General features: G+C 42.9%; 1 protein-coding gene across 1 annotated transcript; it reads left to right on the top strand.

Moving 5' to 3' along the window:
• Nucleotides 1-4870: 4870 nt before the first annotated feature.
• Nucleotides 4871-9444, top strand: PABPN1 (poly(A) binding protein nuclear 1). The gene is given in 8 exon segments (XM_021695598.2): nucleotides 4871-5122; nucleotides 5124-5237; nucleotides 5588-5702; nucleotides 6413-6480; nucleotides 6727-6833; nucleotides 7290-7377; nucleotides 7465-7616; nucleotides 8553-9444. Coding segments are annotated over 8 exon segments (921 nt in total). The 5' UTR covers nucleotides 4871-4885; the 3' UTR covers nucleotides 8593-9444.
• Nucleotides 9445-15163: the final 5719 nt, after the last annotated feature.

The raw sequence follows: 15163 nt of genomic DNA, 5'->3' as shown, positions 1-15163 counted from the left end.
TAGATTTCAATGTTAAATAGAATAGTCATGGAAGCCCTCATTTCTAAGGTGACTTTTTAGAGTAAAGTCATGGAAAATGAAATTGGAAAAATATTTTTATCGATACAGAAAGATGTTTCTGACTTGGTAAAAAAGAAAATAGAAAATAATATATACAGTATGATCCCAGTTTGCTATAAATATATAAATGTGTGTGTGTGTGTGTGTGTGCCTCTATATGTATTTATGTATTGAAAACTTCAGGAAGGGTATATGCCAAAATATCATTAGTGTTACCTCTGGGTGTTGGATTTTACTGGTGATTTTATTTTGTTCTTTCTACTGTCAGTATTTTCTGATCTTTTCATAAAGAACACATATTTCTTGTACAGTATACTAAAACAAGTTTTCCAGGTACAAAGTTTTTGTTTTTTTTTTTTAAGATTTTATTTATTTCTTAGAGAGAGAGTGAGAGAGAGAGCACAAGAGGGGGGAGGGTCAGAGGAAGAAGCAGACTCCCTGCTGAGCAGGGAGCCCGATGCGGGACTCGATGCGGGACTCGATGCGGGACTCGATCCCGGGACTCGATCCCGGGACTCGATCCCGGGACTCCGGGATCATGACCTGAGCTGAAGGCAGTCGCTTAACCAACTGAGCCATCCAGGCGCCCCAGGTACAAAGTTTTTAAGAAGTTAACCAAGCAGAATAGAAAATAAGCAGCCCAATGGAGGTTCTTTCTCATTTAATAAGGACACCTCACTTCCCTGCAAGGACAGACCTAGGGAGTTAAGGTAGGCAAGGCTAGACTTTGCATTAGAAAATAATTGGGAGTTGGGGCACCTGGGTGGGCTCAGTTGATTGGACATCCAGCTCTTGATCTCAGCTCAGGTCTCCATCTCAGGGTTGTGAGTTCAAGCCCCGCGTGGGGCTCAGCACCCCCAAAAAACAACAAAGAAAATTATTGGAGTCCACTCCCCAGTAGAGGTAAGTAAATGATCAAGGCTTCAAGCTTCTATATCAGCACTGTCCAAAAGAAATATAATGCAAGCCATATATGTAGTTTTACATTTTCTAGTAGCCTCATTAAAAACGCAAAAAGAAACAGGTATAAAACTAATTTAATAATATTTTACTTAGGCCAGTATATAAAAATTATTATAATTTCAACCTATAATTAATATTACAGCTATTAACTTATTTTACAGTTGCTTTTTCATACTAAGTCTTTGAAATTTTGTGTATATTTGACACTTTCAATACATCTCAAGTCAGACTACTCATGTTCCAAGTGCTCAAGGCATGTGTGCTAGTGGGTATCATATTAAACAATGTAGTTCTAGGTTATAGAGAATTATTATAGCAGGCAAAAAAAGCAAGAGCTAAAAATAAGGATGAAACTACCAAGGAGCCAAGTATTTATGTAGTTTAGTGAGACAGCTTTTCCCTTTTGGACAGAACTGGAGATGCCCTCATCCATTTTTTACTGATTTAATTCTCCTTTTCTTAAGTCCATTAACCATTCACTTCTATTAACACATTTTTCCTTCTAGGGCACAACATCACTGATTTTCAGTTTTCCTGAAACTCCATGGCCTCTATTGAGAGGTTATTACTGAAGGAAAATTATACTCATGATGGGTAAATTTCACATCATTACATACTAATTTCTTACAAATTCATTCTTAGAAACTTATCTCTTTGATGTTTTCTATGCATCAACAATGGGCAAGATATTAAAATTATTATGGAAGATCATTCAGTTAGCATTTATTGAGCACACAGTGATGGGCAATGGGTATACAAATATAATTAAGACGATATCCCTGCCTTTTGCAGTTTACAGTCTAATAGGGAAGTATCTTACTTTATAAGTCACTGTTCAAATCTTTTTAAATGTGTCTTTAAAAGTAATCATGCTTACTAGAGTAAGTTTGGAAGTTGGAGGGTTAATTTTAAATAAAAATAATATATTGTGGAAAAATCATAGAATATGGAAAAGCATAAATCAAGTATAATCCTACTACTCAGAAAGTACCACTGTTAACATTTTGGCATATTTCTTTCCCATCTTCTATCTGTGCTTCTATTTTAGGATCATACTGTATGTACAATTTTCTATACTACAATTCTGCTTACTGTTTTATTGCACAATTTTCCCTTGTCATTAAAAATGTTTTGAAGGCAAAATGACTATAAAAAGTTATATCTATGTGTGTATATAATTTTCCTGAATGTGCCCACTTGGACATTCAAATTGCTTACATTTTTTCACTTTGATGAACATCTTTATTCTCAGATGTTTATCCAGTTTTTAGATTATTTCTTTAGAGCAGAGTATAAGAAATACAATCACTGAGTTAAGAATCTCAACAGTTTGAAAGTTTTTAGTACATATTACCAAAGAAAAGATCGAACTGGTTCTTGCTCCCTTTTTTCCCCAAGTCCAAGTTATTTTTTTAAAAAATAAGATATCATAATCACACTTTAATCATACCTTAAATACAATTCTACATTCTACTTCTTTGGCCTAACAAGAATTATTTTTGCATGTTATTACATGCTATGTGTAGCCCTCTTAATAGGTGCATAATAATCTTTGGGTATAATTACAGTCTGCCTAATCATTTATTATTGGAATTTAGTCTTTTTCCAATTTCAACATCATATATAATGTAATCTTTGTGTATCAAAGCAGACCTTATAGTAATTTTGATCTAAGCTTTGAAAGCTAGCTCTGAGTTCCCTGCTTTTTTTTTTTTTCCTCCTCCACTCACTTTTAATTAGTTCCATGACTTGGGCAAGTTACTTCACTCTTTCTTCACCCGCTCAAAAAGGTTATAGTTTTGGAAATATTTGCTTCATAGAGTTGTGAGAATTTCAATGAGATAATATAATAAGGAGTCTAGGATTGTGCCTGTTACAAAATCACGTACTCAACAAAAATAGGATTTGGAGGCATTATAAAAAAAAATCCCATTTCCCTTGATATGTTTAAACCAGGCACCAATAAAATATAAAAATCTTGATTAGATTAGGATTAGTAGAAGACCTTTTTCTTCCAGTGACCCCACGGTCTTTTAGAGCTTGTCTTCCCAGCGCGAGTTAGTTCTCCCAGACCGTGGGAGCTGAGATGGCTGCTGAAGTAATTTTCAGTGAAATTTTAAGCGACTATGACTGCTTTGAATCCCCCTGTTCCTGAGGTAAGGATTTGTGAGAAAAAGTGAGGGTGAGGGGAAGAGTGGGGTATACTGAGAAGCTTTTGACTTTTGGTTTGCTAACAGGGATCTCCTCTTGTCAAATCTCCCCACTCCAGCCATATACATCGTGTTGGGGTTGTCTGATTAACTAATTTGGTTGGGCTCATTTGAATCTGGCTGTAAAGCCGAAACTTGGTCTGGCTACAAATAACCCTCTTGCAAACTTAGCACCGTCGTTCCTTGCTTTTAATAAATGTATAGTATCACTACTACAAAATGGCAACCCTGCTTTCCAGGGCTAGGTCTCACAGGTTATCTCAGAGTGGAAACGTATGGTAGGAACCTGCCTGGAGGAATTCCTCTGCGTCTGAAGGAAGGTTTGGGGGCTGGGAAAGCGTTGAAGAATGAGGGTGGCACCCAGATCCCCAATCAATGCAAACATTTACTGACATCTACTATGTACAAAGAAGTGGAGCTGCAAATATAAATAGGATCCAGCCTCTCATCTCCATACTCTCACAATGTAGGACAAAATGATTAAGCGCAGTGGAGGTAGGCCAGCTTGTCATGGGAAAGGAGAGGAGGCTAGCGGAAGGTTCTGCACCAGAGGTGATGCTGGGGTTTGCAGTGGCCTGGTTGAAGAGGGACTTTGTGTACAGAGGCACAGAGCCGGGTGCAGGTACACCCCGTGGAATGAGGAGTGTGGAAATAACATTTGTGAAGTAGGCTGGTCCTGAGGCCTCTAAGGCCACGGTAGAGTTTTACTTTTACCTGGCCAGCAAAGCGGAGCCAGCTCAGTCTGGTAGCGATGGAAGGGTGACACTGTAATCTGAGAGACCTGTTAGGGGGCTGTAGCAAACAGTCTAAGAAACAGGCTGAAACTGGGGCATAAGTAGAGGGCTTGGAAAGTAGGCCTGTGCAAGGAAGACAGTTCAGACAGGACTAGTAGCTCTGGAGTGAGGATTTCTCCCCGCTTTCTGGTTTGGGAGACCCGATGGATGTTGGTACCAATAACCTCGATGGGAAAAGCTCCTTATTGGAGAGCTCCATTCAGAACCTCCATTTCCAGCAACATTCCATCTACTGGTCCTTTCCTGGTCAGCAAACCAGTTTCCAGAAACCGCCTCAATGTTTTCGGCCTCTGCTTTCCAACAGCTCTCTAGTTGACAACCAGTAGTGTCAAGATGGCGGCCCCCCTAAGGACTAGTCATGTGACCTCGGGTTTCCATTGCTTGGAAGCCTGGCGGTCCGTTGCGGGGCAAGGTTCACCTGTCACGAAACGGGTGTTAGCCCTTCGAATCTCACGAGCCAATCGGCATCTGAGACGGCCATTGCGGCGAGGCGATCGGAAGATTGGCTCTCTCCCGTCGCCCAGCCAGCGGCCAATCACCGAGCATCATATACTTCACGGACCCGCCTCGAGGCGGTGGGGTGGGGGAGCAGGAATGTCGTCACAGCGTGGCGGTATTGTTACCTAAGGACGAGAGGAGGTGGGACGTATGTTGATTGACAGGCCAATTCCCCTACCGGGAGTTGAGAATTTGGCGCAATATGCCCGCCTTAGGGGTGGGGTCTTATCTGATTGCCAAGTAATATTCCCCAATGGAGTCCTAGCTCATGGTGACGGGCAGGCTGCTAGACTAATGAATCCTCGGCGTGCCCGGCGCAGTTCTCCAATCGCCGGCTGGCGGGCCCCAGTCTGAGCGGCGATGGCGGCGGCGGCGGCGGCGGCAGCAGCAGCGGGGGCTGCGGGCGGTCGGGGCTCCGGGCCGGGGCGGCGGCGCCATCTTGTGCCCGGGGCCGGTGGGGAGGCCGGGGAGGGGGCCCCGGGGGGCGCAGGGGACTACGGGAACGGCCTGGAGTCTGAGGAACTGGAGCCTGAGGAGCTGCTGCTGGAGCCCGAGCCGGAGCCCGAGCCCGAAGAGGAGCCGCCCCGGCCCCGCGCCCCCCCCGGGAGCTCCGGGCCCTGGGCCTGGCTCGGGAGCCCCCGGCAGCCAGGAGGAGGAGGAGGAGCCGGGACTGGTCGAGGGTGACCCGGGGGACGGCGCCATTGAGGACCCGGTGAGGGAAGGAGGGCGAGCGAGCAGGCCCGGCCGTGTCATGGGAGGCCCAGAGCTTGGGCGAGCGGGAGGCAGGCGGGGGGTGGGGGTGGGCGGGGAATAACGTGGCTGGGGCAGGGCCGGGGACGGATCCTCGACCGCCAGAAGGGGCCCAGCCGGGTTGATTCGGGCGTTATGGGTGCCTAGTGTTGCTCTAGGGAAGGTAGCTTGCTTTTCTTTTCATCGTGACCCGCGCGTGGGGCGAGGGAAATGGCCGAGCATGGTTAGGGCCGCTCTACGACCGAGAGCAGGGCACAGCCCTTGCGTTGGTTCCTCTTAAGCTCTTCTCCATATCCTTTCCACTCCTTGTAGGAGCTGGAAGCAATCAAAGCTCGAGTCAGGGAGATGGAGGAAGAAGCTGAGAAGCTAAAGGAGCTACAGAACGAGGTAGAGAAACAGATGAATATGAGTCCACCTCCAGGCAATGGTGAGTAACTGGCGGTTGCACGCGGAGCCCGGGGTCCTTGGAAGGGTTGTGCGAGCACGGGTTGTATGGGATTAGATGCTTGGGACCTTGGAGCTGCTTGTCTGAGCAATTACTGGGCAGGTGCTGCGGTCATAGTCCATTGTGTGTTTCTCTGACCTTAGTGAGGCAGAAACCTATATTTTGGTGATGGTAATCTTGTGCCTTTCTTTGTCCTTTTTACAAATGTGTTCTTCTTTGTTCTTTAGTCCACCTCTATTCTTTGTGGAGGTTGCTAACTGGCATTTGACCTTCAAGTCTCACAGTTCTTCCTTGAGTTGGAGACCCTTTAGTTAGGAGTCCTAAGAGAAACTGCTTGACTGCAGGGGGTGGGGAGGCTTTCCCTTTAATATAGAAATGTTGAGTTTGGGTTCCCTTGATTTTGTTCACTTTTCAAAAGATTTCAGTCAAAGCTTTTCAACAGGGACTTGATTTGGGGGCAGGAGGGAATTCCTACACTGTTTTCTCTGATTTTTAAGAATGTGTTAATCTGTTGCTTGATTTGTTAAATGTTCAGTGAGTACCTATTGTGTGCTAAACAGTATTCTTGATAACGGGTACAGCAGGGAACAAAACAAACTAAAATCATTCCTTCACTCTAGTGGTAGTGGTAGTGGTGCAAAAATTGGTCAAGTAGAAAACCAGCTTTTCCCCCTGATCTTTTTTCTTCAAAGCTGGCCCAGTGATCATGTCCATTGAAGAGAAGATGGAGGCCGATGCGCGTTCCATCTATGTTGGCAATGTATGTATTAGGGTCCTGATTGGGGTTGGGGAAAGGAACATCTCAAGGATAGGTGGTGGATTTGGGGAGTATTGGGAGGGTTTGGAGGAGGTAAAAGGTAATGGTGATCAGCAGAGGCTCTGGAGTTGGAAGAGAAAAGATTAGTTTCTTAGAGAACCAGATTTGATGTGCCTTGTCGTATATGGGTGGCCCAGCCCAGAGGCCAGGCAGGGTCCTTGTGAAACATGACTGCCTCTACCCCCACAGGTGGACTATGGTGCAACAGCAGAAGAGCTGGAAGCACACTTTCATGGCTGTGGTTCAGTAAACCGTGTTACCATACTCTGTGACAAATTCAGTGGCCATCCTAAAGGGTAAGGAGGGAAGTAAAATCAGGTCATTTTAATCATATTTTAGAAATAGATAAATTATGTTTTATATTGAGCAGTAAGTTAAAATAAGCGGCGTTCATCTTACAAGTTCGGGCATTAATGTTATATATCTGGTTGCATGTAAATGCCTCAGAGACCAGACAGGTAAAGATGAAGGCTAGTGTGGGTCGGATCGTGAACTGGAAGAGGGAGGGACAGTTTTTGCTTAGCCCCAGCTGGTTCTGCAGTATGGAAATACAGGCCGTGTGTAAACTATTTTATAATTTTCCAAGAGTAGCTGGAAATTTGGATTGAAGTCTTCCATTCAAAAAATTTTTGACAAATAATTAAAAATGTGTCTACGCTGTTACTTAAGCAGAGCATACCTGCGAGTTGGATTTGACATGTGAGCTGCTATTTGTAACTTCAGATAGATGAAATGACAATTATTTTTTTCAGGTTTGCATATATAGAGTTCTCAGACAAAGAGTCAGTGAGGACTTCCTTGGCCTTAGATGAGTCCCTGTTTAGAGGAAGACAAATCAAGGTAAGCTCCATTGCCCATTGCTGTTCTGGTTCTCTGTAAACACTCCAGGCCTATTCTGAGGCTTTCTTTTGTATATCCCTCACTCAGGTGATCCCAAAACGAACCAACAGACCAGGCATCAGCACAACAGACCGGGGTTTCCCACGAGCCCGATACCGTGCCCGGACCACCAACTACAACAGTTCCCGCTCTCGATTCTACAGTGGTTTTAACAGCAGGCCCCGGGGTCGCGTCTACAGGTCAGGATAGATGGGCTGCTCCTCTCCCCCGCCTCCCATGAGCCCTGTATGTTTCCTTCTTTCCTGATCTGAGGAACCTCCCTCACTTACCCTCCCCTTGGTCTCCAGGGACTTGGTCTCCTGCCTGTGCAGGGTGAGGAAGGTAGTTGCAGGCCAGGCCAGGAGGCCAGTCTCATCATCGTTTTCTGGAGCAGGAATTGGTGATAAGGGCTGGATCTCTCCACTCTATTCTGAGAGATGCTTCTTCCCCCAGCCTTTTTTTTTTTTTCCTTGAGAGTTGGTGGCAGTGAAGGTGTTTACACAGCAGGCCAGGAAGAACGGCCTCAGAGTAGTGAAGGCACTGCTTGGACATTTGCTACTTTTCCCAGGGTTAAGGAGGGGTTGAAGATTGAACCTCCCTTGGAAGAATACCAGAGGCTAGTTGATCCTCCTCAACAGCCATGTGGGAGGATACTGAGATATTTACTCTTTAACTGAGCCAGTGTTTTGCAAGGTTAACTTTCTCTCTGGGCCTTGTGTGGTGCCCATGTTGCTTTACTATCATCTCTCTGCCTTTAAATAGACAGAGTAGGCATGTAGACCTTGGCTTTTCTTAAGATTTACTTATCTGCTCCCAGGAATTAGGGAGGATCTGATGGTGAAGGCTTGGGGTTTAAGAGATGTGAAGAACTGAAATTGGATAAATAATGAGTCCATTTTCTTGCCCCTATATCTCAGATGCACTTTTTTGCCTCTGGCAAGGTATTCTGTTAAATTGCCCCCTCCTATTTGCCAGGTGTGTCACAGTTTCTGGGATTGTGGGGTCAGTTTTAGGATACTTGGAAATTTCTTTCCCCCATTCCCTGCACTGTAACTGGGGCAAGGGCCCACGGGGAGGGGCTTGTGCTGAACTCCTAAGTGATCATGTTAACACCTAACTCTCCTTCTTTCTTCCAGGGGCCGGGCTAGAGCGACATCATGGTATTCCCCTTACTAAAAAAAGTGTGTATTAGGAGGAGAGAGAGGAAAAAAGGAAAGAAGGAAAAAAAAAAAAAAAATTAAAAAAAAAAAAAGAAAAACAGAAGATGACCTTGATGGAAAAAAAAATATTTTTAAAAAAAAAGATATACTGTGGAAGGGGGGAGAATCCCATAACTAACTGCTGAGGAGGGACCTGCTTTGGGGAGTAGGGGAAGGCCCAGGGAGTGGGGCAGGGGGCTGCTCATTCACTCTGGGGATTCGCCATGGACACGTCTCAACTGCGCAAGCTGCTCCCCTTGTTTCCCTGTCCCACTTCACCCCCTTGGGGGCTGCTCAAGGGTAGGTGGGCATGGGTGGTAGGAGGGGTTTTTTTACCCAGGGCTCTGGAAGGACACCAAACTGTTCTGCTTGTTACCTTCCCTCCATCTTCTCCCTAACTTTCACAGTCCCCTCTACCTGCTCCTGTCCTGCCAGATCTGCCACCCACCCCACCCCTCTTTTCCGGCTCCCTGCCCCTCCAGATTGCCTGGTGATCTCTTTTGTTTCCTTTTGTGTTTCTTTTTCTGTTTTGAGTGTCTTTCTTTGCAGGTTTCTGTAGCCGGAAGATCTCCGTTCCGCTCCCAGCGGCTCCAGTGTAAATTCCCCTACCCCCTGGGGAAATGCACTACCTTGTTTTGGGGGGTTTGGGGGCGTTTTTTGTTTTTCAGTTTTTTGTTTTGTTTTGTTTTCCTTTGCCTTTTTTTCCCTTTTATTTGGAGGGAATGGGAGGAAGTGGGAACAGGGAGGTGGGAGGTGGATTTTGTTTATTTTTTTAGCTCATTTCCAGGGGGTGGGAGTTTTTTTTTTAATATGTGTCATGAATAAAGTTGTTTTTGAAAATAAAAATTTGTTTGGCCTTTTGGGTGTAAGGATTATTTATCTATTTTCCTATTTTCTCTTAGATCCCAGATGGCTGTTAATTCTCCTTTGTGGAAGTGCTGGTGTTGTGGAGGGGAAGTTCTCACTTACCAATTAAGGAGTAGGAGTTAAAATTACAAGAGGAACATTGTGTATTTAGTTGAGACTGATGAGTTTTCTGGGTAGCATGCTGCCTGATTGGCATTCAAGAGGTACACTGAATGAGTCTGGGATGTGAAAGAATGGCCAGATGAGAGTGATCTAGTAGCACGTCAGTGTGCACTCCTGATTAAACTTCACGTGCAGATGAATTACCTGCACCAGCAGCACTGGAGTCTTAGCTTGGGTAGCTTTTCTTGTCTTTACCTCAAGGTAAGCTCAAAAAATGAGGGGAAAAGGCAGCAGTTTGCTAAGCTTATGCTATCTTCTGTAGCCACATGGTGACCACTTAATATGCTCAGCTAACTCATTTTGAATCATACTGTTAATTAGGACTTCACTGGTTTTCACTGATTTAGTATCTTGAGTTTAGTACTTGATCACATTAATAACCGATTATTCCATTTTATATTCTTAATGTGAGGTTGGTCTTAAAATTCTTGGGTGCTACATAGCCCCCTGGCCCTGCTCCAGTCTTCATTACTTAACAGGATTTTTTTTTTTTAGAGAGTGGCTTGGTTTTGTTTTTTTTTTTTTTGAGTTCATTTATTTATTCATGAGAGAGAGAGGCAGAGGGAGAAGCAGCCTTCCCTCTGAGCAGGGAGCCTAATGCAGGACTCTATCCCAGGACCCTGGGATCATGACCCGAGCCGATGGCAGAGGCCTAACCATCTGAGCCACCCAGGCACCCACTTACAGGATTTCTAAATATCAAAACCTTTATATATTTTATTGTACCACTCATTTCTGTTCACAGGATATTTTATGGTTGCCTCTGACCTAGGTGCTGTCTTCAGTAATCTTAGGTTAAAGAAATGAGGGACCTATATATCCATGAAACCTTACCCCACTTCTCAAATGGCTTTGTATTCTTAATTCTCAGGTCAGTGTTGACCACTTTAGCATTTGCTCGTGTATTCTGTCTCCTTTTGCGTCATTTGTTAAGCATTCGGGGATCTGTCTGTTCTCTATAGATTCAACTAGAATAGTGCCTTGTAATCTGAATGTGGAGATTTCTGCAGAGGCTGATTAGTAGGAGTCTGGATAGTTTCAATATCAACTTGGCTAGAACAAGGTGGAACATCTTAATGCTGGGAAGTGTGAATGCCTTGAAGCTGGGAAGGTTTCTTCTATCCACCAGGGGGCACTAAATGGCTATCTAAAAAATCCCTATAAATTGCTGGATCTTGGACAGGGTGAATGTCATTTTTTTGACACTTCGTTTTTAATTTTGTAGTCCAGTCAATTCTCAACATCCTGCACATTCTCTCCATTCTCTTTTAACTGCTTGAGCAACTCCCTGTCTTTAAGTGGGCTCCTGGTAGATGTGTGCCTCCAAATTGTATTGATGTTGCCAGAAAGGCCCATTCTACCACCAATAATTACAATGTACTTAGGTGTGGAACTAAGCGCTTTCCCAATTTGATCCTGTTTAAGTTTCGCTGCCACATCTTGCTCTACATCTGATGCTCTGTGTGTTCTAGTTGAATTTTATTTTCCCGTATTGATCGTGCTGTACTCATTACATCTATTCTGTCAGAATCATAAGGTGTAAGCCAAGGTATAAAGCCAAGCACCAAAGCCAGAAACCTTCATTCCCTAGTCATGAATGAATCACTTATGCTCTCAGGGTAAATTGTTCCTATCTTGTTTAGCACTTCATGGTTTTATAATTAAAATAACTACATCTCTGTTTCCCCACTAGACTGCAAGCTCCTTGAGGGCATGGATTGTGCCAACTTAGTAGGTGCTCAGAAGGTGTTATTTCTCCTTGGGAGTTCCCTTTATCCTGGACCTGCTGGTTCCTATCCTCACAAGAATCAGATTTCCCTCCTTACCTGGTCTAATTTTTCCTGTATCTTAGTGATTTTAGGGGGAGTGGCATGGAAGGAAAGTTGCTTTCCTTGGGAAGGATTGCTTATTTTTTGGTCAATCACTCCTGATGAGCCACCTCTTAACCAAGAGATTGGAATGAACTTAGTCTCACTGGAATTATGGGGGAGGGAAGTGTTTAAGAGATTTGGGGGAGCCTGTCTACAAGATTTCTCTGGAGTGAGAGTGAGTCAGAGATCTTTAGAGGGACTATGACTGATAAAAAACGAACGAAGACAACCCAGAACTTTTTCAGATAGGATTTGCCCAACCTGACATCAGCAATAGAGAAAAATGGTTGCTGTTTTTTTTCAAACCTTTTTTTTTTTCCCCCCCAAAAAATGGTTGTTCTTCTATATGGTTGAAATGAGTAGCCTTTCTTAAATCATGATCTAATTTTAAAACATCTTTGAACTCTGCTAATGCTAATTTTTCATGCTTCTTTCCCTTTATTTGTGCTTGTGGTAATCACTGATTCAACAGACATTTACTATTTACCAAGTGCTGGGCACTATTCCGGGTGCTAGCATTTGTTAAAGACGAATCATTTAGTAGGAGAACTTTAATTTTAATTTGCTGAAGCAAAGTGTCAGTTTGCCATAACTCTGACTTGCCTCCCACTGAAAGCTGTATAGGCTCTGTTAGAGTTCACATACCATAAAAATTTACTTTTTAAGTGTACAATTCAGTGGTATTTAGTGTAACATTTATATGGTGATGGTTAATATATATATATATATATACACATTATCACCATTACCTAATTTTAGAGCATTTTCATAACCCCCATAGAACCCTATATCCATTAGCAAGCACTCCTAATTTTCCCTCCCCCTAGCAACTATTAATTTCTGTTTCTCTGACTATGCCTATTCTGGATATTTCATACAAATGGGGTCATACAATATGTGGCCTTTTGTGTCTGGCTTCCTTCACTTAGCATCATGTTTTGAAGATTCCATGTTGTAGCATGTATCAGTACTTCATTTCTTTTCGTAGCTGGGTAGTATCTTGTTTCGACTGACCACATTTTGATTATCCATGAGTTGATGGACATTTATTCCTTTTTCTTTTTTCTTTCTTTTTTTTTATTATTAGGGACAGTGCTGCTACAAGCTACATGATTTTCTGTAAACATACCTTTTCATTTTTCTTAGGTATATACCTAGGAGTGTAATTGCTAGGTTATCAGGTAATAAACCATGTTTAAGCTTTTGAGGAACTGCTGGGCTGTATTTGAAAACAGCTGCGTCATTTGATGTTTCTACCAGCAGTGTGAATGAGGGTTCCAGTTTCTCCACATCCTCATCAAACTCATTACTGTCCCATCTTTTTGATTACAGCCATCCTAGTGGGTATGAAGTGGTATCTCCTGTTTTTTATTTGCATTTCCCTAATGATTAACGATGTTGAGCATCTTTTCTCGTGCTTACTAGCCATCTGTATATCTTCTTTGAAGAAACGTCTGTTTGGATTCTTTGCCCACTTTTTAATTGGCTTATTTGTCTTTTTATTGATGAGTCGTAAGAGTTCTTTCTATATGCTGAATACTAGATGCTTATATATATAATTTGCAAATATTTTCTCCCACTTTGTAGGTTGCTTTTTCACTTTTCTTGATAGTATCCTTTGAAGCACAAAAGTCATGAAGATTTGTGCCTATGTTTTCTCCTAAAAGTTTTTTTTTTTTTTTTAAGATTTCATTTATTTGAGTGAGAGTGTGAGCGAGCACAAGCAGGGGGAACAGCAGAGGGAGAGGGAGAAGCAGACTCCCCACTGAGCAGGGAGCCTGACGTGGAGCTCGATCTCCGGAACCCAGGTGCCCCTGTTTTCTCCTAAAAGTTTTATAATTTAGCCCTTATATTTAGGTCTTTGATACATTTTGAATGAACTGTTGTGTGTGGTGTGAAGGAGAGGGCTACTTCATTCTTCTGTATGCAAATATGCATTTGTCTAAGCACCATTTGTTTAAAAAACCGTTCTTTTCCTTATTAAATGGTGTTGGCACCCTTGTTGAAAATGAATTAATTGGGTGCCTGGGTGGCTCAGTCGTTAAGCGTCTGCTTAACGAAAAAAAAGAAAATTAATTAATTAATTAACCATGAATGTATAGGTTTATTTCTGGAGTCTCAATTCTACTGCATTGATCTGTATAGCTGTCCTGTGCCAGTGCTGCACTGTGTTCATCACTGTACCTTTGTGATAAGTTTTGGAAGTGGGAAGTATGAAGCCTCCAAGTTTGCTCTTTTTCAAGATTGTTTCGCTCTTCTGGGTCTTGTACATTTTATATGAATTTCAGAATCCGCCTTGTCAGTTTCTGCAAAAAAGAAAGCCAGGATTTTAATAGGGATTACATTGAATTTGTAGAACAATTTGGGGAGGATTGCCATTGTAACAATATTAAGTCTTCCAAACTGTGGAAGTGGTATGTCTATTTAAGTCTTCTTTAATTTCTTTCAACAGTGTTTTGTAGTTTTCAGTGAGTGTCTTAATGCTGCTGCTTTTTTTTGTTTTTTTAAAGATTTTATTTATTTATTCGACAGAGAGAGAGACACAGCGAGAGAGGGAACACAAGCAGGGGGCGTGGGGGAGGGAGAAGCAGGCTTCCCGCCGAGCAGGGAGCCCGATGCGGGGCTCGATCCCAGGACCCCGGGATCATGACCTGAGCCGAAGGCAGACACTTAACGACTGAGCCACCCAGGCGCCCCTTAATGCTTCTTTTAGTACGTTTATTCCTAAGTGTTGTTTTTTTGCTATATTAAATGGAGTTTTCTTAATTTTGCTTTCAGGTTGTTCATTGCTTTGGGTAGAGGTTCCGTTGATTTTGTACATTGATCTTATATCCTACAAGTTTAATTTTAAGTTTAGTAACTTTATTGAACTTGTTTGTTTAGTTCTAAGTTTTTTTTGTGTGTCTAGTCCTTAGGATTCTATATATACAATATCATGCCATCTGCAAATATAGTTTTACATAGTCCTTATATTCCAGGTGTTTTTTTTTTTTTTTTCATTTTCTTGCCCCATTTCCCTGGCTAGAACCTCCAGTACAATGTTGAACAGAAGCGGTGAGAGCAGACATCTTTGTCTTATTCCTGATCTTTGGGGAAAAGCTCTCAGTTGGTCATGATAAATAGGATTAGCTGTGGGTTTTTTCAGTCTCCCTCTATTCCATGGTTGTTTAAACACTTCCTGTTCTCTCTGCACACCGTTCATATTCTGTCATACCTCTGGGCTTTGAACTGTTCCAGTCCAAATATCTGACAAGCTTTCCTTGACTGTCTCCAAAAGAATAGATCCTTCCTTCCGCAGAGCCGCTGCAACACTTTTTACATTTCTCTGCATTTTCCATATAGGATTGTAAGTATTAGTCTCACAGTGTTTGGAACTCTCGCAGGGAAGGACCATGGCCCTTCCCCCAGCACTGAGGCAGCACCAGACAGTTGTGGATCATCAGCAGAAATTGGTTCTGGGGTGGCCAGGCAAGGTTGACCGGATGAGAGGAATCAGAGTGGCCTTCATGTCATTTCATGTAACTTAAGGTTAGAAATGTACCCCGTATATTCTTTTAATATAGAATATATTCCCCCTCAATAATCCACTATGGCTCATAGTTGTGAATCCAACTAAAACATTTCTAAAATCTGTTTCATGTTCATGAA

The sequence above is a fragment of the Neomonachus schauinslandi genome, chromosome 9, assembly GCF_002201575.2.
Source record: "Neomonachus schauinslandi chromosome 9, ASM220157v2, whole genome shotgun sequence".
NCBI classification, from domain to species: Eukaryota; Metazoa; Chordata; class Mammalia; order Carnivora; family Phocidae; genus Neomonachus; species Neomonachus schauinslandi.
This window is presented reverse-complemented; position numbering and strand designations above follow the sequence as displayed.